Genomic DNA, 25,421 nt, shown 5'->3' with positions numbered 1-25,421 from the left:
TCCCTGCATCCACCCTTCGCCAGCTGCTGCAGAGCCGCTCCTCCGAGAGTACCCCCCTGAGCCCCCGTACCTCCAGTCTCTGTAGTTCAGGACCTGTGCCCCAGTGTTTGTAGGGATGTCCAGTGGACGCGTGACCTTCTAGCGCCAGGAGAAGATTGTTCCACGAGTCCAGAGCCCCGCTCTCAGCCCGGACCCTACTAGCCCATCAAGTGTTCGAGGGATCCGTCCTGCCGCAGGCGCAATGGGCCGGTCCAAACTGCAGGCTGTACACTCATGCGGCCCTGTCTTGATATGGACAGGTCATCCTCTTGCCCCCAAGCCTGGGCGCAGTGCGGCTCAATGGGTCGGGTCTCCAAGTGGCGCCGGTCTCGTGCAGCGCGGCACTCCAGACGCCCCCGAGCTCTCCGGGGGCGGCGGGCCCTCTGCACCAAGCGTCACTACCAGGCACAGGTCTCCTCGACCACCAGCACCGGGAGGCAGAGACTCCGCCTCCCGGCCTGGTCATTGTCGTCTTTCTGGCCCCCGCTGTCACCACTGCCGCTGCTGGGCCCCCGGGGGATCTCCGGGCAGTCCTCTGCTCTGTCTCTTCTAGGCCCGATCCCCGGCCTCGAGTAGCAGCCGCTCCCCCCAGGCGCTCCGATCAGGGGCGGGCCGCTACAGTCACAGCGCTGGCGGGCTGCTCTCCACCTTCCAAGCCGGCCGGTGCACCAGTCTAGGATCCCTCTCACACTGCCGCCTCAACGATGACAGCGGGGGCCTCCCGGCAATTTCCGCTGCTCCACCTCAGCTAGGCCCGATCCCCGGGCTCGATTACTGGCGGTCACCGCTACCACCACTGCCTGCCATTAAGGCCGGTCCTCCAAGGCGCTCCGCGTCTCCGTGGACCCAACACGGCTCCGGCGGCAAATTGACCGCTGGGGGGGCTCGATGGCAATGTGCCCGTCCGTACCTGGAACCGCCGGGCCAGGCTGCGATCCCCGGCCTCGATTTCCAAGCCGCCGGCGGCAAAGCAGTAGGTCCGAGCTTGGCAGTGCACCGGACACCCACAGCCTCCAAAGCGGGACCGGAGGAGCACAGGACGGTCCGGGTCCGGGGCAGCACCACAGGAGTGCCTCAGGTGGGCTGACAGGATCATTTATTTAGGATTTTAGTGGCGGCCGGCAGGGAGCCGAAGGAGCTCACGTCCTGTCGGTCATGCTGCTTGGCCACGCCCCCCAATGGAGTTACTTTTTAACTGAAAGGACACGTAGCAGCTGGAAAAAGCAAAAGCACATCGTTCGCCGTGCTGCCTGAGTGAGGGCAACACAAAATGGCGACAGGACACAAAATGGCGGCTAAATACTGGACGAAATCTGAAATCGCAGAACCTCAGTACACAGCGCTCTTATACACGGGACAAACTGCTCACGATCAGATAAAATCTCTGAGTCCCTGCCACACTCTCACATTATACCAGAAGGCCCATTGTCATGTAGGGCTTGCAGATTTCAAAGCACTCCTCCCCTCCATTCTCTCTCACAAACTCCCTCCTGAGCACAGCGAAAAATCTGGGCCCTCCGGGAAAACCTCATATAGTCGTGTCCAGGCCCAACCCGCCAACATTGGGTGAAACTGTTTCCTAGCCAATGTCAGATCCCTCCCTAAAAATGCGGTTAACACTTGGGATCTCCTGAATGAAAATGACCCACACATTGGGTTTCTCACTGAAACTTGGATCAAACCCTCCTCTAACCCATCGATTGCAATAGCTCTCCCGGACGGTTATCGAATCCAAAAACTCGACAGGACGGGCAGGGGGTGGTATAGCCTTAATACATAAGGAAGTCCTACCCATCTCTATTTTAGATTAGATGTGCACATACAATATAGAATGCCTCGTTTTCAGACGTGACCTGCACCTCCAACACAGCTGGAAAGGGGCTCTTGTTTATAGCCCCCAGGACCACTACTAGGTTTTACTAGCAAACTAATGGAATTTGTCTCCCCACATGTCATTTCCACTCGTAATTTCCTGCTTCTGGGGGATTTTAACATCCATAGTGAGAATTCCCTCAACCTTGATGCTACAGCTTGCCTAAAAGACCTGGCCACAATCGATCTTCGGAAGATCAACAACGACCCTACCCATCTGGCATGACACACTCTAGATCTCATATTAACTAACTCCACGAATATCATCTGTGGGGAAACGCACCCTCTGACTTGGTCAGACCACTCTCTGGTGAATTTCCAACTTGTTAGTCCTAGAAATTCCTCCACCTCACACGCCGCACGCTGGTACAGACCATGGCATAAACTAAAGCCCGGCCAATTCATGACCCCATTTGGCTCCTGGAACACGGAAACCAACACTTGTAGTGTAGAGGAGCAGCTAGCTCATTTCAATTCCATTGTACTTACCACCTTAGACAACGTAGCCCGACTGAAGCCTCAGACCCACCCTCCAAAGCACACTCCCACTAGCTGGTACTCTATTGTTTTACATACTGAAAAGAGCCAATGTAAGAAATTGGAACGGAAATGGCGACACTTGCACAGTGCGCAAGACAAAGAGATTTAAAGCCGCATTATCCACCTATCACAAAATATTAAATCCACTCGCAAGCTACACATCGCTCAGCAGCTGGAGCAAGCTGGGAACAATTCTAGGACCCTTTAACAGATTCTAAAGTCTTACACCAATCCCAGGGCTTGCGAAACTGCGGAAACTTCCTCTCAGTCGCTTTGCAACAATATAGCCTCTTATCTTCCCTAGAAAATCGAAGCCATCTATCAGAAAATCACCTCATAAAAGGAAATTTCATTGCACCCTACTATAGCATATCCTACCTCCCTTGACAACACCCCGCAGCTCCGCTGCTTTCCCTCACTCACTCTGTAGAGGTTGAATCTCTCCTCACTAAAATTAAATCTGGATCACCTTCAGATATTATTTCCGCAAAAATCTCTTCCAGACTATCCGCACAGCTAGCTACACCCATCTGTCCCATTCTTAATAGCTCCCTGAAGGCTGGCAGACTTCCCTCAGAATGGAAAGCAGTTCAAGTTGTACCCATCCGTAAAAATCATGCCCGCCACTGAGCTGTCCAACTACCGCCCCATTTCGTTGCTCCCCCTTCAAAGCAAACTTATTGAAAAACATATAAACCGACATCTGTCCAATTTTTATTGAAACCTCTCAATGCCTCGATGTCTCCCAGTCAGGTTTCCGGGCCAAATACAGCACAGAGTCCGCCTTGATTGAGGTAACGGACAATATCAGAATGGCCCTGGATAATGGTCAGGCAGCACTGCTGGTGCTGCTTTACCTATTGGCGGCTTTTTACACCATCTCGCACCATATACTACTGGGGAGACTTCAGGGCATTGGAGTACAGGGGGTTGCACTAAAATGGTTGACTGACTTCCTTACCGACAGACCCCAGACAGTCTCATTGGGAACTTTTAGATCGAACACCACCTAAGTTACCAAGTGGGTACCGCAAGGCTCATGTCTGAACCCCATTCTCTTTAACATTTGTTATCCCCTTGGCCAAACTTAGGAGGAATTTAGGGTTTAGCGCCATCTCTTACGCGGACGACACCCAACTCCTCCTTACCTTGGATAAATCTAACCCCGATATACAAATCACCTTTTCTGAGGGCATGAAGACCATTGCGGTCTGGATGAGGACACATTTCCTCCAACTGAATGCCGAGAAAACAGAGTTCATGCTGTTCGGAGGAGCAGCCATCAGCTGGACTCCCAGGTGGTGGCCGGAGGAGTTGGGCGTGGCTCCTCCGCCTAAAGAAGTAGCCAAGAATTTAGGATTCTGAATCGACCACAATCTCACATTCAATGCCCACGCGACTACCATTGCTGGCACCTGCTACCATACACTCGGCCTACTCAGAAGAGTCTTCACTCTACTTCCTTCCTTGACAAAAAAAAAACGTTGTCGCAAGCCCTGATAATGAGCCGCCTGGACTATTGTAACGCACTATTAGCTTAAGCTAATGAGGCCTCCTTAAGCAGGTTGTACAGAATACGGCTGCCCGACTAGTACCTAATGCCCCTCCCAGAACAGCTTCCATCCCCCTTCTTGAAAAACTCCCCTTTGAGAAAGTGGGTGAAGTTCAAGATCTGCTGTGTTGTTTATAAAGCCCTTAATGATCAGGGGCCTTATTTGTCTAACAAACTCATCAAGTTCACTCCCCCGCTGCTGATTGCTAAGCGCCGTGTTGCCTGCAGATGGGGCAGGGGCAGGGCGGAAAAGTTTAAGAACTGGCTTTCCGATTTAATGAACTGTCAAGAAAAACTGTGCAATTATGCCGAGCTGCTTCCTTTGTCTTCTGGTCCCAGAGACATTTGGGATCCATTGAAGGCTTACCTTGCTGCCCAGCCTACTGACACGCCTGAGGAGGAGTGATCTCTTTGTGTAGTGGCTCCTTATGGTGTGTGGTGACGACATGGCATCCTCGCCTACTATACTGATCGGAGTAGATATATGGTAGTGGCTATAAATTCATTGACGTATGGAGCAGTCTTATGTATGCACAACGTGCCTCACCTTCGAGCACCCAAAGAATGTGAATACTGAGATTTGTAGGATGTAGCATTGGCTGAAACTGAGGGAGCCTAAACAAGCATCTGGATGAATATGATCAGATTTCTTTTTCTTTATGTAAATGGATTCGACTGTCTCAACTTATACTTGATAGTACAAAATTAAATGTCTGTCTGAACTTGATTCTGCTGTAATGATTACATGTTGTTGAAAATCAATAAACCAAGTTACAAAAAAATACACTCCCCCGTGATCCCTGAGATCAGGGTCCAAGTTACTTCTGTACATTCCCAGAACTAATAAGGCTCGCAAGGGTGGCAAAGCTTTTTATCATCTTGCCCCTACTTACTGGAATGAACTGCCCCTCCAGCTTCGCGATTGTCAGAGCCTCCCTCTATTCAGGAAGCTTTTTAAAACCTTTCTTTTATGATTCCCCGGGTCTGGCTGTAGCACACCGTCCTAAGCGCAGAGATACCCCTAATGCGATGATTCAGCGCTACATAAATATCAAATGTTGATCTTGGAGTTCTGAAGTCACATAATACATTTGCTTACAGTGAGTGTACAAACTTTTTTATGTGGGACCTGATGCTGCTTCTCTAAATTCTCAAGTGGTAAACTGTTGGATGTATTAGCACTTGGATATTGACCCTTGGTTATGGACCATGTCAGAAAATAGTCACTGTAACTAAATACACTCGGGAAACTCGTGCCTTATGATGATCGTGTATTCCCCCAGTGGAACTGGGGATACATATCTAGGCTCCATTTTCAGAGCGAGTTGTAGTTTGGGTGACATCTTTGAGTACTGTAGTTTACCATTTGTGCCCCAGATTGTATGGATCAATTGCCACCCAGTTAGATAACTAAGGACCTCATTTTGAGATTATGTTGCAGTACCATGTCTGATAAACTGTCAGTCTTCCTGCTGAATTTACAGTTGGGCAGTCAGTTATGTTTTCATCAGTAGGGCCCCCACTGCTCCACTGGGAGAAAGCCTTGCATTGGCATCCTGAAATTCTTGTGGTCATAGATATAAGAACATTTGACTCTGGGCCCCTTTTAGAGCTGATGATCTAATACATTTTGTTTTCTGTTCGGGTTCACTAGGTAGAGCCTAGTGGTCCCAATCAACAACAACAAAGAATGCAAACTAGCCCCATACCCTGAGAGAAAATGCCCAAGAATATCAGGGTCCTTAGTAATTTGTTTTACAAAAACAAACTGTGCAAAACTAAACCGAGGCCTTAACTTACTCTGTTGTACAGATGATTCACTAATTGAAGCTAAATCATGCAGTCCAGCTTTACTCTACGAGGTAGTGATTTGATGTGACACCTCAAACACACACACTGTCCAGTCAGAGCTATAGTTTTAGATCTGGAAATTGCGACAGCTTTAGCACGTCACTAGTCTCATTTTATGTTTAAATCTTAATAGTTTTATGGATAAGACGGCCATTGTAACCATGATTCTTTACTCCATTTTAATGTACAGCTCAACAACACTTTCCACTTTAAATGTCACATCGCTGAAAGTACACATCTTAATATATCACTGATATAAAACAACTTTTCATTGCTAAACTCTCCTAGAAAATGAAGGGGGAGCGGTAGGTAGAATGACCAGCATTGTGAATCTCAATTTTTATGACACCTAATAGTTCAACTCTTTCCCACAGAAAACATCAGATCACTCCAGCCGCCATCCACTGGCATCTTAAGCTCTACTCTGCTCTTCTTGTATGTTTGTGATGTGTATCTGAATTTTTCCTATCGAGGAAGGCCTGTTCCGACTGGAGGTCCATAAAGATGTGAGTTTTTCCACCACTCAGCCCCCAAAGTCTTGCAGGGTACCATAATGAAGCCTAGCATCCTATCTCTAACACTTTTCATTAGAAGTTGTAGATCTACCACTTTGTTGTGCGATCCTGCTCGAGTCCTGTGCAGTGCTTTGCTGCCTTTTGAGTAGGTTCACACTGCAGAAATATTATATACAAACATGCGTACATACTTAAATACGTATATTAAATCTGGGAAAATTAAAACTTTGCTTTCCTTCTAGCTATGTTCTTGGTGGAGGATGTACGTGTGACCGCTACTCGTGTAGTTCCCAGTTCAACCAAGACTGTTCCAACATTTGACTGTTTTCTCTCAGACCTCTTATTGGGAAAAGGTTCCATGTTTATGTCGTTTCCTTCTTCCCCCCACATTTGTTTGCAGAAATTGCTGACTCTCTATCCTGATGTTTTTCCTATTGTCTAGTTTAAGGAATTCCAGTGTTTCCAGGTGCGATGCACAGATCATAATGCCCGACATTTCCACCTTCTTTCTCCAGCCGGTAAATTATATTGTACTGTGCCAATTATAACTCATAAAATTATTTACCTAAGTACATGTCCCTGTGGGTACAAATTTGTGGGCATGACCACAAGAAAAATCAAACTCCGGATTTTTGAAAACTGCAGTAATAGCAGATGTCAACGCAGTTACATGAAAATGACTGCAGATTTTGTGTATAGAGGTCACAGTGAAAACAATCTCAGGTGTACAGTGATAAAAAATAACAGCAAGTACAAATGACAAAAACACTTGGAATGTGAACAAAGATGGGTCTACACGCTGAAGACATATCAGACTGTCCTCAGTGATGAAATACAAGGAAACCACGGTCAGTTCCATGTGACCCCCAAGGTGGATAACACTGGCTAGAGGCTATCTTAAAAAATAAAAAGCAGTACTACTGATTTATTTTGTCTACAAAATTAAATTAATTACGGTATAGACCATCAAGTTCTAAGGAGACATCCTTTGTGTCTCTCGTCATTCTGATATAAAATGCCTTGTGATGAATAATTTTCTCTATATACCTAATTTTACATACTTGTATGTTCCCCTCACCAATCAAACTATGACCCATAATCCTGTCCCGTTGGCAAGGAAGAAAACACTACTTAGGAGGTGAAATACACTCCCGCCTTGAAATACAAGACATATGGACTAGTGTTCATGAGTGGTACTTTATTTAAATATTTTAATGAAAATATTTTCTTGAATTGTATATATTTTGCGGTAATAAACTATTCAATATACCACTCAGCACTGGTGATATACAGCATTACTTGTGCAAAATGATTACATTACACTTGATCCTTCAGAGGGTTACAAGATGATGCACAGCCCTACCCCTTTTGACACACCAGGAGCTTGGCGCATAGAGGGAGACTAATACTTAAGTAAACTGCCAGAATAGAGGAAACCCAGCAAGGAGGGTTAAGTGGTTAACACGTAGGTACCACCTACAGCTACACTTGAGTGGTGAGTGAAAACCATACATTAGCACTACCTACAGAAGTCACTGTAAAAAAAAAATGGGGTTATTTTATACTAACCCCATTTCCTTACAATTTTGAATAGTGTGAGACAATAAGCCCATGCCCCGCTTGCCCTTATGAAGTACTATTACATACTAACGGAGGGTAAAAATCAGAGAACCTATCGCTACCTGACATAACCTGCTTTTACAGTTCATTTTGTAGTACTGTGTAGTGCGACACAGATTGTTCACTAAATGTTTATAATTTGTGTATAGACATAATATCAGATGCACAGCCGTTCTACAAGCGAAGACGCACCGAAGCATCAGTTGCACACACATGTGCAGTACTTATGTTATGTCCCAACCCTATCTGCACCTAATACCAGCGATTGGTGCTGTTATAAAAATTAGCTCACTATTTCCAATTCATATCATCATTTCATTACTTGATATTTAATAAATGCTGCTCAAAAAATGGTCCAGTAGGCCTGATTGCATATATTATTATGTTATGTGTTGTCTAATGTGTTCGGACTAATGGGGACAGGACAACCTGATAACAGTATGTAACCGCGGGGCTAAGAATGGGCAGGAGACGGGTCTTGGTTGTACTTGGTTTTATTTTCTCCAGCAATGTATCTGTACAAGTCTTTCTCGCCGCTACTCTTCGTGGTGATCGACTGCGTTCCTGACGGGTTTTCCGGAGTACTCCCTCCTCCCTTCTTCGGACGGGGCTCCTCCTTCTGCAGGGCTCCGGAGGCTCCGTTATGTCTCACGCTCACCCGACAACAAAGGAAACAGAAGAGAGGCGCGTATCAGTACACTAGCTGGTTATGTATCAGTAATCAGGGTAGGGGAAGTGAGGGATTCACCCAGTGCAAGTACAAGCAAGTTGTGAGAGGGGGGGGGGGGTTGTAGTGCAGGAATCCCAGGCCGATAAGGGAGGCTACTTTTAACTAGGTCAGGCGTCTGCCTTTCTTTCTCCACCAACCTAGGAAGCGATTACGCACCTCTGATAGCCGTTCCCCTCCTGGTGTACGGCTGGGCGGGTCGTGGTGTTGGCCTCCGGGCTTCTCCGCTTCGTCGGGTTTACTCTCTTCTCCTCCTCCCGACGGCTCCTTTGTCTCAGCTGGTTCTCGGGATGAAGGTACTGTACTCTGTTCTCTGTTCTCCGGTCTCTCCGTCTCTCTGTCTCTGCTACGCTCTCCTCGCTGATCCACCTCACTCCGCTGCTCCACTCCTCCATGCTGCTTCCCGCCTCTCCGCTCTGCTTCACACTGTCCGCTCCTCCGGTGTAGTAACACACCTGGGGCTATCGACACCGCCTCTTATCAGAGTCCGTGGCTCCTCCTCCTCCATCGGGCCTTCAGTCCAGTTAAAGGGCCCACACTCTTCCTCCTCATCGCAGCTGTATTTCGCCATTCCGGTCCATCCTGGGGGTTGCGGAGGATGTGGAGATAAGAGGGGGGGGGGGGTCACAAATGGTCAGTTCGCGCCCTGCATCGGGGCGCTGAGGAGGGTCCTGGTTACACAGTACTTAATTACACAGGGCATACTTGTATGTTCTGAAGAAAGCTCAGGACCTGTATTGGCCTAACAGCGAGGGTTTACGCAGGTTGACATTAATCAGGGTGAAAGGTCACTAATCCTCTCAAAACACCCTCCTCAATTGTTTTTGATCACCCCAAAGGCACTCAACATTTCAAGGAAACTGCGTTCTTCAGGTATTTTTATTCTACTGGTTAGACACTGTTTGATTATTATCATAAGTGCTGCCTGGAATATGGTAAGCCCATCCTGGTGGATGGGGACCAGCATGAGACCCGACAGTGAAGCATGATGCTAATAGTTTGTGAGTGTCTAAAAAAGAAGAAAAAAAACTCCCTGAGGCTTTGAATTTTGAGTTCATATGGGCAGAGATTTAGGGTACCTAGATATAACATAACATTTAGGGAGACAGTATCTTGTATTCCAGCAAAAACCTCTCTACCCTCCCCAGAATAATAAGGAACACTCAGATTTGTAAATGTTTTGAAGAATAGTCCTTCACAGAGTCTGTCGAACATAGCATCAAATTGTCTGAACTGTTTCTATCCCACTCTGAACACTTGTCATGTAGATCTTCCCCCAAAGAGTTTGATACAATCTATATAAATAAAAATTTAACTGTTCGTTTGTTTAAAATCTCAAATCTCCGAAAGTTCTTCAGCGATTGCTTTGAAATTGACACAACGTTGCATTCGAATATGCGCATGTTTTTATATACACAACGTTGGAGTACAATACGCACGTGTCGAATATGCACGAGTTTTTAATCGAAAGCACAGACGCACAAAAATGTCAATGTGCGTATGATAAAAATCTGAAATCTACGAAAGTTCTTCACCGATTGCTTTGAAATTTTGACCAATTTGAATTCGAATAAGCACGTGTTTATATATACACAACGTTGGATTCGGATACGCGTGTGTCAAATACGTGCATGTTTTTATTCTGAAGGATGAACAGACCTTATCGATTGGGTTGCTGCGCAACAACTACAATAGATGCATAGAGACAATAGTCTACATACATTAGGATGGACAGTTGGTGTCAGGATGGCAGACTGGGAAGTGGGTGGAGGGAGGGGGAGAAGTTGGTTCACTTGGCAACATTAAGAAAGGACGCATAGAGACAATAGTCTACATATATTAGGATGGACAGTTGGTGTCAGGAAGGCAGACCGGGAAGTGGGTGGAGGGAGGGGGGAGGAGTTGGCTCACTTTGCAACATTAGCGCGTGTTTATATATACACAACCTGGTTTCAGAATACGTGCGTGTCCAATATGCGTGTGTTTTTAATCGAAAGGCCGAACAGACCCTATTGATTTGGTTGTTGCGCAACAAAATACAAGGCACACATATAGAAAATAGTCTTTATATATTAGGATGGACAGTTGGTGTCAGGATGACAGACCGGGAAGTGGTTGGGTGGAGGGAGGGGGGAGGAGTTGGTTCACTTTGCAACCCGAACAGACCCAATCGATTTGGTTGCTCCCCAACAAATACAAGGGACACATATAGACAATAGTCTACATATATTAGGATGGACAGTTGGTGTCAGGATGGCAGACTGGGAAGTGAGTGGGGGGAGGGGGGAGGAGTTGGTTCACTTTGCAACATTAAGAATGGACGCATAGAGACAATAGTCTAAATCGATTAGGATGGACAGTTGGTGTCAGGATGGCAGTCCGGGAAGTGGGTGGAGGGAGAAGGGAGGAGTTGGTTCACTTGGCAACATTAAGAAAGGATGCATAGAAACAATAGTCTATATATATATTAGGATGGACAGTTAGTGTCAGGATGGCAGACCGGGAAGTGGGTGGAGGGAGGGGGAGGAGTTGACTCACTTTGCAACATTAGCGTGTGTTTTTAATCGAAAGGCCGAACAGACCCTATCAATTTGGTTGCTGCGCAACAAATACAAGGGATGCATATAGACAATAGTCTACATATATTAAATGGACAGTTGTGTCAGGATGGCAGACCGGGAAGTGGACGAAGGGAGGGGGGAGGAGTTCGTTCACTTTGCAACATTAGCACGTGTTTTTAATCGAAAGGCGGAACATACCCTATCGATTTGGTTGCTGCGCAACAAATACAAGGGACGCATATAGACAATAGTGTACATATATTAGGATGGACAAAAACATATTGTATACCCACAAGCATTGTGAAATTAAACATATTAGAAACGTGCCCTTACTCTTTTCTTTCTCTTCCATTTAACCAGAATGAGCCACAGCAACGCGTGGCCTGGTACAGCTAGTTCTAAATGAAATAGTTGGGGTAAGGTTCAGACTATTCTGTACCTTCCAAAATATGTCAATTCTAATACAAATACATTTTCTTTCAGCCTCCAGAATGAGGCACCAGTCACCAAGTATGAAAGAGCACTGTTTATCTGTTATACACGCAATAGCTGTCTTCCAGTTGATTTTGACAATCTGTCATTGTTTATAACCCCATCTACTCTGCAGTTAATAAATCTCTTAATTGAGATAAAAAAATATTGATAGTTTAATTTCTTCCAGTTTGAGTGACTGCTGCTATGGCAACCACGAAAAACCATTGCATTTTCTTTGAAACATTACTTCAGCTAAAATTGTAATTCTTGTTCCTGAATAAATTAGCGGATTCAATTCGACTCCTCAAATATTGTACATGTGTATATTGATCGCTGTATTCCTCAGTGTCCTGACAGAGGAAGCACTAAGTTATTTAGTTTTTTTGACTCCTTGCTCTCAACCTTACTTTTATCCACAAAAGCACTGACTTGCCTTCTTCTTCCCTAACCTGCTTACGATTATAACAAGTGCATTCCTAATTTACAGCTTTACATGCTGGAAAATTCTTTGTGATGGCATCTAGAAACATACCTAAAATTCCTACTCCTTCATAAACCCAACCCACTTCATTCTGGAACTCTTGAAACATTTTAATACTTTGTGGTACCTCTTGTGTCTTCGAGTCGAACCTTTTTGAAGCTCTTATCTCCTAGAAAGGTATCAAACACAAGTAACTCCATAGGGACATTTACACCTTAAATGAATTTGTTCTTTGTACCTACTGAGTTATGGGGTTGTCCACACAGCATTTTGGGAACCATTGACTAATCTCTAGGCTACCACTGAGAGACTTTAAATGCTAATATTTAAATAGGATACAGAGAATGAACTATAGTGACATGATTAAAGGGCTAACATTGATATTTTTAAGAACATTGTTGGAGTTTCCAGTAAATCTGATAACCTGACCTGTTGCTTTGAAGCTGTATGTAGTATATTGAAATGGTTGGCAGCAGTTACTAGCAATTCCATAAAGTTGGTAATCCAAATGGCACTGGTAGATTTAGAATCTGTCACCAAAAGATAAAAAGGGTTTCTTGAAAGTAATTTGTGGTCCAGAATTTCTACTATATGGTCTAATTGGAGAATTGATGTAAAACAGAATGCTCATTTTTTTTCAACGCTTCCTCTTGCTAGGCCTTAAAAGATGTATGTGAAAAACCTCTTCTGTACCCAGTCAATAAATGGCTAGATGATCAACAGGGAAGGTGGTCAACGGGGTAAGCTATATTAAAGTTCTTTATATGTTTAATGATTTTGTAAATCTGAAAGTTATCCTCAAAATGATAACTAGGACTGTAATATTCACAAATGACTGATTTATTCCATTAACAAGCTATTTTATACTTCTAGCATTTGGGCATGACTTTGAAGGGACAAGAAAAGTATTACCATCATTCCTGTTTTGCTTTAGGTACATGTACCCCCTTCACGCGCAACGCTGGTTTTGCTAATTTACCACCAAAGTGGCAGCATTTCTTTAGTTAACTGCTGAGCAGTGAATGGATCCTGAACTATGCTTGCACTGTCTTTAATGTCTTCTTTTGAGATTCTCTTTGGTAAATATTGAAAGGTTATCTGTTTGCAGCTAAATTACAAATGATTTCTGTATTGGCACAACCTTTACCATATTACCTCGACTTCAAGGAGTACATTGCTAAACCCAATGACAGAAATGTGATAATGGTAATTTTCTATCTGTTCTTTTTACACCCAAACTAAGGAATCTGTATCCCAAGGTAAAATGCTGCTTGTGTCAGTGAATTTTGACCCTTGTTATCCCTTATGAAAATTGCTCAAAATGCCTACACCCATATTGGTCTTAATGCACATTGTAATGCAGTACACCAAATGTGGCAAAACCAACAGCAATATTATCTACTATAATGTTATTCTTATGTCAGTACTTAATTACTTTTATTATTCTCCTAACCTCTTCCATGCTCGTGACGGCCGTGAGCCATCACAGTCGGCGGGTGCACAGGACAGCCCCAGAGTCCCCGCCCACTAATGGAATCGCCCGCACAGCGCAAGAATTCCCCACGCACGGAAGGGGCTAAATAACTGATCTTCCCTGTAATCGCCTGATTATTGCAATGTAATTGGGGTGGGAGGGGATTTGTTAATTGGATACTTTTGTAAGGTTAAGCAGGTATGAACGTAGGAGAGCCCATATATCTTGTGGGGGCAATGCGGGGTTTAGTAGCTCTGCGTTGACATCCAGCTATTTGCTGCAGGTCATAAGGTCTATAAGCAATTCTGTCTGTGTAGGTGTGCAGCGACATCCCCAGTGGGGGGACACAGTGTTTTGCAAGTAATAAAGCAACGATCATATGTTTTTGCGTTCATCTGGGATATCCCTTATGAGTCCCAAGAGGCCAAGCCATGTATCCAAACTTATTAGATCATACCTGTGATTGTCCTCTTTATAGTGTCCCAATAGTCCACAACATGAGGACTTGACCATACCAAATGAAAGTAAGACAGCGCAGTCTGTATCTTCCCTGAGTTTCCTGGAGCACCAACGTGGTGGGGAATGATAAATCCTATATAGACATTTGAAATGTACAATTGGTAAACCAGGGCTGTCTTACAACATCTATCTCAAACGAAGTAGTCTGGTGCCTTCAATTGTGTCGGGTGGACACCAACTTGTAATGTGGCAGTCTAATCTCCCTACCACAGCAAGAACATACTGTGTCACAACTGTTGCACACTGGAATTTTCTCAAAGAGGATCCCTGACTGGCATATTTTGTCTTCAGTGGAGTGCACAACTCTTGTATGAGTTTTGAGTAAGATCAGAACAGACTTTGCTTGGACCATCTTGATAGCTCTAGATTGTGCCAGGAAAGTGTAGTGCCCTAAGCTTTTGTGCCTCAACATCTGCCCCTTCTGTAGGACCTCCTGGGTCGGCAACAGAGGAGAGTGATACACCGTAAACTGTGCAGCTTGCATCTTCATGTGTGATGGTTCAGCAGTAAAAAAACGAGCAGCAGCGACTTAACCTGCTAAAGTAATGAAAGTGATTCTTGTAGCTAGACCTCTTTCAACCATCTCTATCTATGCTGGGTGTTGGGGAAAATGTTGTCCTGGAGTGGGGACCATTAACTGGATCCACTACAGGCTTCAGGTGTCCAATGTCTATCTTTGGCTAGGCAAGGCTTGTCCAATGTCTATCTTTGGTGTAGCAAGGCTTTTCAGTGGGCACAGTTAATGGTTATGTGACAGCCCTGTCAGCCTTTTTACCTTTACGTGATAAGCATTTTTAATTTAAGTCACCAGTTGTGATGAGACTTCTAAACATGCTTATGCCCTTTTTCCACCAGTGCTTCTCATTATGCCTCAATGGGACCTTAACCTAGGTCACATGTTCCTGGTGTGCATGCTATTCGAACCACGCACGTCTGTTCCCTCTGACCGCTAACCATCAAGATGGTTTTCATTTTGCATTTACTTTGGCATGCTATGTCAATAAGCTGCAATCGCGGTTGGTGCAAACCCTCTAAACCACCACCTTTCCTGATAAATTGATGCGGAGTACTCTAGCTTCTTTTTGGGCAAGCTTTGAAATGCGCTTCCACATGGATCAATCGATCACCCAAATTGCTTTTTTTCCCTCATAGTTTCTCTCAAGGGGAGGCGAGGATACCCCAGTTAACCCTGAGAGCTTGCAGGTTGTACAACTGTGTTTAGTGGGCTTTGCCGTGATCAGAAATGGAACATAGCGCGAAAGCAAACCCTGTCTAGATGGATTGTTCTGTGTTTATGCCCAGGCCAAATAAAGAGCCTGTTAAAGGCCTTCGGACTCATCCACATGGGCCAAGGCTGCATCAGCGGCATTGTTGAAGGATGTTCCGGTCTTAATCAGCCTTGCTCCCATATGGCTATCTGGGCATTCGTTCATCCAGCAGGCTATTTTGATCCCTCTTTCCTGCAGGACTTTGATATGAGTCCACTACTCAGACCTTCCATATTTTGGGAGATGCTGCTTGAGTAGCTATTCTGAACAGGTTGTGTTTCCCTGGTTATGCACTTTGTTTTTTAAAAAGTTTTTATTTTAAAGTGCCAGCAGTAATGGGGCATAAGGGCATAATAATAGCCCTCGACGGTAAGGCAATCCTACATTATAATATATAAAATCAACACAAAAACATCTTAGGAGTTGCAAGAATTGACGTGAAAGTCACATGAAACTATGGCACAACAAGCATTTGGGTAGTGCATACTGGTTGATTCTCAAAGCAGTTTCCTATCTGTTCTGTGATGTGGGCTTCTGCAAATGTTAAAAACAATACAAGTTAGATTGGGCACACTATCACCTCCATCAGTCGTAGTGGACCTGTGTCTTAGTGTGCAAATTAGTTTGATAACTTCTGTTGGCATACAGGAGTGACTCCTATAGTTGGCTTTGTGCCATCCTGTCCAGTCGTGCTTGCTGGCGCATGGGAGCAATTGCCTTGTTTTTTCCAATATCATCCGTACATATGCTTTTTCCATGTTGCGTTTAATTGGTGTTGCCATATTGATCTCAAAGAAACTAATTATAGATTCCTAGATTCCTTACCTTAGAATTACCCCCAGGCGTCAGACTGGATCTGGAAAGTTTTTTCATCAGCAGTACCTCTGCACGTCGGAAGGTGGCGTCGGTCGGCTTGGCGTCCGTCATGGTGGCCGGGATGATCTTGCAGCAGCTAATTAGACCCCGCCCTCGCGTGCTGACATCAGTTCTTTCTTTTTCCGCTCCAGCCAACGCAGATCCCGGAAGAGCGGTAACTCAGTCATTTTTTGTCTACGTTTTTCCCGACGTTGTGTTTTGAGTCTTCGACTCCGAACAGGTGCACGAGGGATGCCCGGTTTTAAGGCCTGTGGTTCCTGTAACTGGCTGATGTTGGTGGCGGATCTGCACCGCGTGTGCCTCTTTTGCATGGAGCCTGATCACTACTCCAAGTCGTGCTCAGACTGTCAGTTGTTGATGCCGAAGGCTTAGCGGGAGCAGTCCCAAAAGCTGCTTGAATGACGACCGTTGGCTTTGGGCCATTCAAGGTCCTGGTTGAGAGAGAGGTCGCGGAGCTGTCGCCATTCCGACAAGTCATTGAAGTCTTCGCACTCTGGGTCGGGTAAGTCGAAGCATAAGAAAAAGTCGCAGAAGCATAGTCGCTCTACGACTTCTCCTTGTCGGTCGGCCGACCCGACGAGGCCTGCGGGTGGTGCCCCTCCTGCGGCTTACCTCCCTTTCCAGGGCCCGGAGCGACTCACATCCAGCTTTGTACGTTCTATAAGGCGATGCATGCCAGCTTTGGGCGCACCAACCCAATTGGCGCACCTTCGGGCTCCGCTGACTCGGTGGGAAGCCTAGGTCTTTGTCACCGATGGCTCCGGCCCTGACGCCGCAGGCCCCCCTTGGATCCAGGCCTGGATTCGGATTGCCGCCGGTTGACCTAATTACACCTCCGCCCTTCCTCCGGCACCACTACCGCGTTTGGCGCCGGTCGGCTCCCCGGCCTCCATCCCGACGTGGACACGGAGCCGGACCTGCATCGGTCCCAAAGCTCTTGGGTACTTTTGTCCCTGTGTCCCACCCTGGCCAATTTCAGCCTGTTTGGCAGCCAGAGGAGGGTGCGGAGAACTGGGAGGGTGACCCTTTAACTGACCAGCTAGAGACGGAGCAGGACTGTAGAGAGGACCTGGGGGATGCCAGTGGTCTTAACACTTCACCAGACCTTGGCATGTTTTCTCCTCCTACTCCTCGACTACAAAGGAAGGAGCGTCGTATACTGTGGTGTTGTGTAGGGCGGCCGAGGCTCTCAACATCTAGCTTCCTTGGGTGGCGGTCAGGACTGAGCTTCCTACGGTGGCGGTCAGGACTAACCTCCTGACTGAGGTGCTTCAACCGGCAGCAAGCTCCTCAGACCCCCTGCTGCTGTTTAATGAGGCCCCCACTGATGTCCTTTTGGGCATGTAGTCCAGGCCCAATACGGGGGGCTCCCGTGGACAAGATGATGGCCCGACGCCACCGCCCGGTTCCAGGCTACCCCACTTTCCTCTCCCAGCACCCCGCCCCGGAGCGCTTGGTGGTCCAACTCTCCACCTCCAAAAACGCCTTCCCTATAGCTTCACCGGAAAGGGAATCCAAGAAGCTGGACCACCTTGGCAGGAGAATTTTCTCTTCCGCCAGCTTAGGACTGCGGTCTGTAAACACTGCATGTCTTTTGGGCCGTTACTCGCACTCTGTGTAGGATATGGTGGCGTAAGTGCTGCCTCTGTGTCCGGAGGAGGCCCGGACAGTGCTCACCCAGGCTGTTGCCGCTGGGAGAGATGCAGCGCAGTTTACAATCCGTTGTGGGCCGGACACCGCAACACTCTTGGCAGGACCATTTCAACGTCGGTATCACTTCGCCGCCACACCTGGATGAGGTCCACTGGCTTTTCAGGGTTTGTCCAGAACATTCTGATGGCTGTCGCCTTTTTGGCGACAAAGCAGACCACGCCCTAGAGCGCTTCAAGGACTCTCGGGCTACGGTCAAGTTCTTGTGCCTCTCCTCCCATCTGGTGCAGTCTGCTTTTCGCCCCTTTTACCCAGTCTTCGCGGGGACGTGGAAACAGCCGACAAGGTTCCGGGGGCCAGCGGGTGGGCCAGTCTAAATAACCACCCCCCCCTCCCTCTGCAGCAGCCTCCAAACCCTCCTAGTCTGTCCTTTCAGGCCCATCAAACACCAGTGGGCGGCAGGATTCGCCATCACCTCCCCTACTGGTGCACAGGTGGGTTTTGCAGATAGTCCGAAGGGGATGTCCAGCTCCATGCTGACCCTATTGAAGAGGACTTTTTGTTTGACACCTTCTCAACCTCAGAGAGAACTGTCAAAACTCTACCCATGCTAAAAGGTGTCCTAAAACACGCTGGAGACATCTTTAAGGTGACCACGAGGGCAAGGGTAATAAACCCCAGAATTGAGAAAAAATACAAACCAGCACCTGTGGACCCTACGTATATCTAGGGACAGTTACCGTTGGACTCTCTGGTTGTTTCCAATGCCCACAAAAGAGCGAACTCTCAAACAACGGGTGATGCTCCTCCCCCTGACAAGGAATCTAAGGTGCTAGAAGCATCAGGGAAAAGGGTGGTAGCTCAAGCGGCCAATGTCTGGCGAATCTCCAACACACAGGCACTCTTAGCCAGATATGGCAAGGCTCATTATGATACTCGAGACCCTGTTACAAAACTTGCCAGATGAGTATAAGGAGGCAGCAGAGATGCTAATACAAGAAGGTAAACTTATATCAAACACATCTATTAAGTGTGCGCTGGACGCAGCAGACACTGCAGCCAGGGCGATTAATACAAGTGTAATGTTACGAAGACATGCCTGGCTGAGAATCTCCGGCTTCAAGCCCGAGATACAAACCACCATACTCAATCAGCCGGTTAACCCTGAATACTTATTTGGCCCAGAGGTGGACACCACCTTAGAAAAAATTACTGCAAAGTCTATGGGGCTCTACAGTCGCAGCAGTTCAGGGGTGGTTCCTTTCGTCGCTCCAACAATAGAGGAGCTTCCAGAGGACAACTGGCCCAGCAGAGACAATACAGTAAAGGAGGCACGCAGATCACCTTCAACAAAAACAATAGGGGTGGCTATCGTGGAAACGGCACCAAGGGCAGAGGTCGTGGAAACAACAGCTCCCGATCCTCCGCCACTAACAAACAGTGACGTCTTGTCACTGCCCCCCGATGATACCACACCGGTCGGGGGGAGACTACAACAGTTCCTGCCGGTCTGGAAATCCATCACAACAGACAGGTGGGTGAGGCAGCATATCAAGTACGGTTATTGTCTGGAGTTAACATCCACTCCACCCAACATACCCCCAAGACACCGTCCTTTGTCCGCAGAGCATTTACAATTATTGCAGCAGGAGGTAGTCAGCATGCTGCAAAAAGGAGCCATAGAGCTCGTGCCTCTGGAAGAAAAAGGTACAGGGGTGTACTCGCTGTACTTCTTGATCCCAAAAAAGGACGGGTCCCTCAGGCCCATACTGGACCTCAGGCTCCTAAACCAGTACATTCTATCAGAACACTTTCACATGATCACATTACAGCAGGTTCTACCGTTACTCAGTCAGGGAGATTTCCTCGCAACACTAGATCTGAAGGATGCATATTTCCATATACCGCTACACCCGTCACACAGAAAATAGCTCAGATTTACCATTCAAGATCAGCATTATCGGTTCAAGGTCCTCCCTTTTGGAGTGACGACCGCACCCAGGGTGTTTACCAAGTGCTTGGCGACAGTGGCTGCACATCTACGGAGACAGAACGTTCACGTCTACCCTTATCTGGACGACTGGCTATCCAGGCAAAGTCGGCCAAGCAATGTGCCGCCCACATGTCCCGCACCATTCACCACCTTAACGATCTGGGGTTTTCACTAAATTATCCAAAGTCCCACCTTCAGCCCGCCCACGTACGGCAGTACTTGGGCGCGACGATAGACACTCTGGCAGCCAAAGCACAGCCAAATTCAGTGAGGATCGAAAGCATGCAATTGCGGATACGAAATTCAAACCACAACACTCGCTTCCAGCACAAGTGTTCATGCAGTTGATAGGCATGATGGCCTCCTGCATCTTCATAGTCCCGCACGCGAGACTACACATGCGTCCGCTTCAGGAGTGCTTAGCACGTCAGTGGAATCAGGCTCATGGACAATTGAAAGACCTAGTGTTGGTGACCGGTCGTGCATACAACTCTCTGCATTGGTGGAATCCACAAAACCTTTGCAGGGGCCGACCGTTCCAGGAGCCTGTGCCACAGATTATACTGACGACTGACTCATCTCTCCAGGGATGGGGAGCTCATGTACTCCATTACACAGTGCAGGGACTATGGACAGCACAGCAGAAGAAGATGCACATCAACCTTCTGGAACTGATGGCTATCTTCATGAATGAAAGCATTCAAAGTACATTTGTGCAACAAGGTTGTGTTGATCCGGATGGACAACATGACGGACATGTACTACATACAGAAGCCGGGAGGTACACACTCTCCACAGTTGTCTCATCTGGCTCAGAGCATGTGGAAGTGGGCCATTCAGAGAAACATCTTCCTCATGGCAGATCACCTCCCAGGCAAGGACAATCAGATGGCGGACCTGCTCAGCAGGCACAGCCACCAGATCCACGAGTGGGAGATACATCCATCAGTACTCCACCCGTACTTCCAGCAGTGGGGTCATCTAGAGATAGACCTCTTCGTCACAAGGGAAAACGCAAAATGCCAAAGCTTTGCCGCCAGGTTCCCACACCCACAGTCGCAGGGAAATGCGATATGGATGAACTGGGCAGGCATATTTGCGTACGCTTTTCCCCCAGCACCACTAATGCCGATAGTGGCACGCAAGCTGAAGCAACACTCGATGACTCTCATCCTGGTCGCTCCGACGTGGGCACGCCAACCATGGTACACCACGTTTCTAGAACTCTCCGTAGTACCTCATCAAAGGCTGCACCTCACGCCCAGGCTTTTGACGCAGAGCCATGGCGACATTCAGCATCCAGATCCGCAACAGCTTAACCTGGCGATCTGGCTCCTGAGGTCTTAGAATTTGGCTACCTCAACCTGCCTCCTGACTGTATGGATATCATAAGGGAGGCAAGAAAGCCCACCACTAGAGCATGTTATGCGGCAACATGGAAGCGGTTTGTCATTTATTGTGCCAACAACATTAATCCGCTAGATTAATCTACTCACAACATCATCTGTTATCTGTTACATCTATACAAATGCAATCTGGCCTATGCTTCCATTTGTATACATTTATCCGCAATAGCAGCTTATCTCAAACAGGCAGCATCTCTCACTTTACAGAGTGCCTGCCATCAAAGCTTTTCTGGAGGGACTCAAACAAGTTATTCCTCCCCGACACCCACCAGCTCCTGAATGGAACCTGAATGTGGTCCTCACCAGACAGATGGGTCCACCTTTTGAGCCTCTACACTCATGCGAGATACAATTCTTGACGTGGAAAATGGCTTTCCTAATAGCAATCACATCGCTACGACGAGTTAGTGAACTTCAGGCACTAACTATCCAGGAGCCATTCATACAGATGCATTCCAACAGGGTGGTACTACGCACTAACCCTAAGTTTCTGCCTAAAGTGGTTTCACAGTTCCATATGAATCAAACTATTGAACTGCCAGTGTTCTTCCAGAATCCTGATTCAGTGGCAGAGAGAATGCTCCACACACTAGACGTCAAAAGAGCTCTGATGTACTACAAAGATAGAACAAAGGATTTTAGGAAAACAAAACAACTGTTTGTTGCCTTTTCACCACAACACAAAGGCAACCCCATTTCCAAAGCAGGCATAGCCAGGTGGATCGTTAAGTGCATACAGATTTGCTATCAAAAGGCTAAGCGCACATTAACAGTTCCCACCCCCCCCCAGAGCCCATTCCACACGAACATTGGGGGCCTCCATGGCTTTCCTTGGAAACATTCCTTTAGAGGAAATCTGTAGAGCAGCCACATGGTCTACCATACACACATTTACAAAACATTACTGCGTAGATGTGCACTCCAAACAGCAGGCAGCTGTAGGGCAGGCTGTTCTAAAAACACAGACTGCTGCAGCTGGCACGGGCGACCGCCGCTAATAGAGGGACTGCTATATATTCTATGCACAGATATGAATTCAGCAGCCCACATGCCTCGAACCGAATATGCTACTTACCAGTATGCATCTGTTCTTGGCATGTAGGGCTGCTGACATTCATATCGCCCGCCCTCCTCACCGGCGCCTGTAGCGGCTGCAGCACTCCGAATTACTCTTAGCATGGTCATCACTTGCTGTATTACACTCCATCTCTGCCACAATGGCTAAAAACAATCTGAGGATGGAGTGGATGCCCATGCGCACTGTAGTCCAGGGTAGGAGCCACCTATCTCGTGATACTTCGAACACTCTTCCAGGACAACAATATGCAATCATCCAGACCCAACACTAGGCGGCGATCTATGCACAGATATGAATGTCAGCAGCCCTACATGCCAAGAACAGATGCATACTGGTAAGTAGCATATTCGTTCCAGTTTACAGTCCTCCATTTTGGCCTTACCAGCACCCCTGGGGTGTTCATGAAGGTGATGGCGGTGGTCGCAGCTCACCTGTGCAGCTCAGGGGTCTCAGTCTTCCCCTATCTCGACGACTGGTTGTTGAAGCCGGGATCGCCTCAGGCAGTCGTTTCCCACCTCCAGACTACTGCCGACCTGCATTTGCAGGGGTTCTCCATCAATGTGCCGAAGTCGCACCTGATTCCCTCTCAGAAGCTCCTCTTCATCGGAGCAGTTCTGGACACTGCGCAGTTTCAGTTCTATCCTCCCGAACAGCGAGTCCGGGACATTTGGGCTATGATAACGATCTTTCAGCTCTTGTCACGGGTTTTAGTCGGAATGACCCTGAGGCTGCTGGACCTCATGCCATCCTGCTGATCAATCATGCCAGGTGGCATATGCGGGCTCTGCAGTGGGACCTGAAGTTCCACAGGCGCAGCATCAGGGGAATCTGTCCGATTACGTCCAGTATCTCGGAGGGCACTGCTCAACAACTGCAGTGGATGCTCACAAACCAGGATTGGGTCAGTGGCAGATCTCTCTCCCTTCCAGAATTCACAGTGGTGACAGATGCCTCCCTTCTGGGATGGGGATGACACATGGGAGAGGCGGAGATCAGAGGCCTCTGGTCTTCAGCGGAGTCCGGGCTCCACATCATCCTTCTGGAGGTCCGGGCGATTCGTCTTGCACTGAAGGCATTCCTTCCCTCTGTCCGGGGAAGAGTAGTGCAGGTGTTCACGGACAACACCACCGCCATGTGGTATTGCCACAAACAGGGCAGGGTGGGGTCGTGCACCCTATGTCAGTAGGCCCTTCGCCTCTGGACATGGCTGGAACATAAAGTCATTTTCTTGGTTTTTCAAAACCTGGCAGGTTCTCTGAACCCCAGGGCGGACTAACTAATCTGGAGGTGCATCATGGATCACGAATGGTGTCTTCACTCTGAGGTGGTGCAAGGTCTCTTTCAACAGTGGGGAGAGCCTTGGTTAGATCTATTCGCCACCAAAGAGCGCGCAATGTCAGCAATTCTGCGCATTGGAATTTCCAAGGCGACACTCTCACAGTGACGCTTTTCGTCTCAAGTGGAGTTTCGGTCTGTTGTACGCCTTTCCTCCTGTATCACTTCTGCCCAGAGTGCTGAAAAATAGGCACGACCGGGCCCAAGTCATTCTTGTGGCTCCAGATTGGGCACGAAGAGTCTGGTATCCCGAGCTGCTCAACATGACCATTGAACACGTGTAAAAACATCGAGAGCACTAGAGGCACTTAACGTGTGAGTGTGAGAATTGCTGGCACATTTTAAACCTTAACATCTACGATCTTTTTAGACTTTGGCACATTTGTGTTATTTTATTGGGGGCAGATGTAATCTTGCACTGGTTGGTTCAGTAACTGCATAGCTATTTTCTCACCTGCATTTGCTATTCATTTGCTATTCTCTCCGGTCCACCGCGACTTGTTCGTTTGAGTGGAGAGAGAATAGCACTACTTGCGGTCGGATAGGTTTGCGCTCTAGTGGCCTTACCCTATAAAACGGATGTGTTGCAGAACGCGCAGCGGACGCGCGCAGCGGACGCGCGCAGCAGGCGCGCCAAAGGCAAGCCCGTCAGCGCCTGTCAGCGTCCCGGAGGCAGGAGAGGCTGCTCACGGACCGACTTTAAATGCTAAGCGCATCATCTATAATAGTGAAGATTTAATAAGACATTTGCCTACTATAGACTGCTTAAGGAACTGTAAGAGTTCCTGTAAACACCTTGAAAGAGTGTGGAGGAGAGGCTTTAGTGCAGAAAGTAAGGCACTATATAAAGAAGCATTAGGGTATCCTAACAAAATTCTGGAAGCTTAAAGACTTTTTCTCAGCTAGAATTGAGGCATCAGGGAATAAGTGTAAAGAAATTTTCAAAATCGTTCAACACTTTGTTTCACCAAAAGCAGCAGTTTCGGAAAGGATTGTGTCAGAAAATTGGACAGGCCAGTTGGCCTCTGCCTTTCACGAGAAAGTGTCAAAGATTCAAAAAACCCTTACCGCCCCGGAGGGCGCGCAGGACGTCCCTCCTTTAGTCTTTCGCTCAGCTCCTCCGGCCAGTACGGCCTCCATCCTTCAGTTTCCCTCCATTACCCTGGAGCATTCTCTGTCCATTATGAAAAATGTAAAGTCTGGGTCTCCGTCGGATCCCTGTCCGGCAAAAATACTTGCAGCCATGGCGGAGATCATTAATCCAGAGGTTAACCAGGTTCTGAAATGGTCATTGAGTAGGGGCCAGGTTCCATCTGTCTGGAAGAGGGTAAAAATCCTCCCCCCAAAAAAAACCTACGGCAGATCCTACTCTAACATCTAACTACAGACCTATTTCCCTGCTGCCTTTTTTTGCGAAATCTATTTAAAAATTTATAAACGATGTTATTACTGATTTCGCAGAAACAAATGGCTTCCTCCATCAGTCAATCCGGCTTCCCTGACAATTTTAGCACGGAGACGGCCTTACTCGAAATATCGGAGTCCATTAAGGAGACGCTGGCAATGGGTGGTAGAGCGGTCCTTTTCTTA

At 47.3% G+C, this 25,421-nt stretch overlaps 1 protein-coding gene across 1 annotated transcript in view; it reads left to right on the top strand.

The window, feature by feature from the left end:
* Nucleotides 1-25,421, top strand: part of RNF17 (ring finger protein 17) — a 2,333,865-nt gene that overhangs the window by 95,157 nt on the left and 2,213,287 nt on the right. Inside the window, exon 3 of the mRNA XM_086933472.1 lies at nt 12,890-12,972. Coding sequence (XP_086789598.1) covers nt 12,890-12,972 — 83 coding nt within the window. The remainder of the gene's footprint in view (nt 1-12,889; nt 12,973-25,421) is intronic.

This window comes from Lissotriton vulgaris, chromosome 8 (genome assembly GCF_964263255.1).
Source record: "Lissotriton vulgaris chromosome 8, aLisVul1.2, whole genome shotgun sequence".
Taxonomy (NCBI): domain Eukaryota; kingdom Metazoa; phylum Chordata; class Amphibia; order Caudata; family Salamandridae; genus Lissotriton; species Lissotriton vulgaris.
This window is presented reverse-complemented; position numbering and strand designations above follow the sequence as displayed.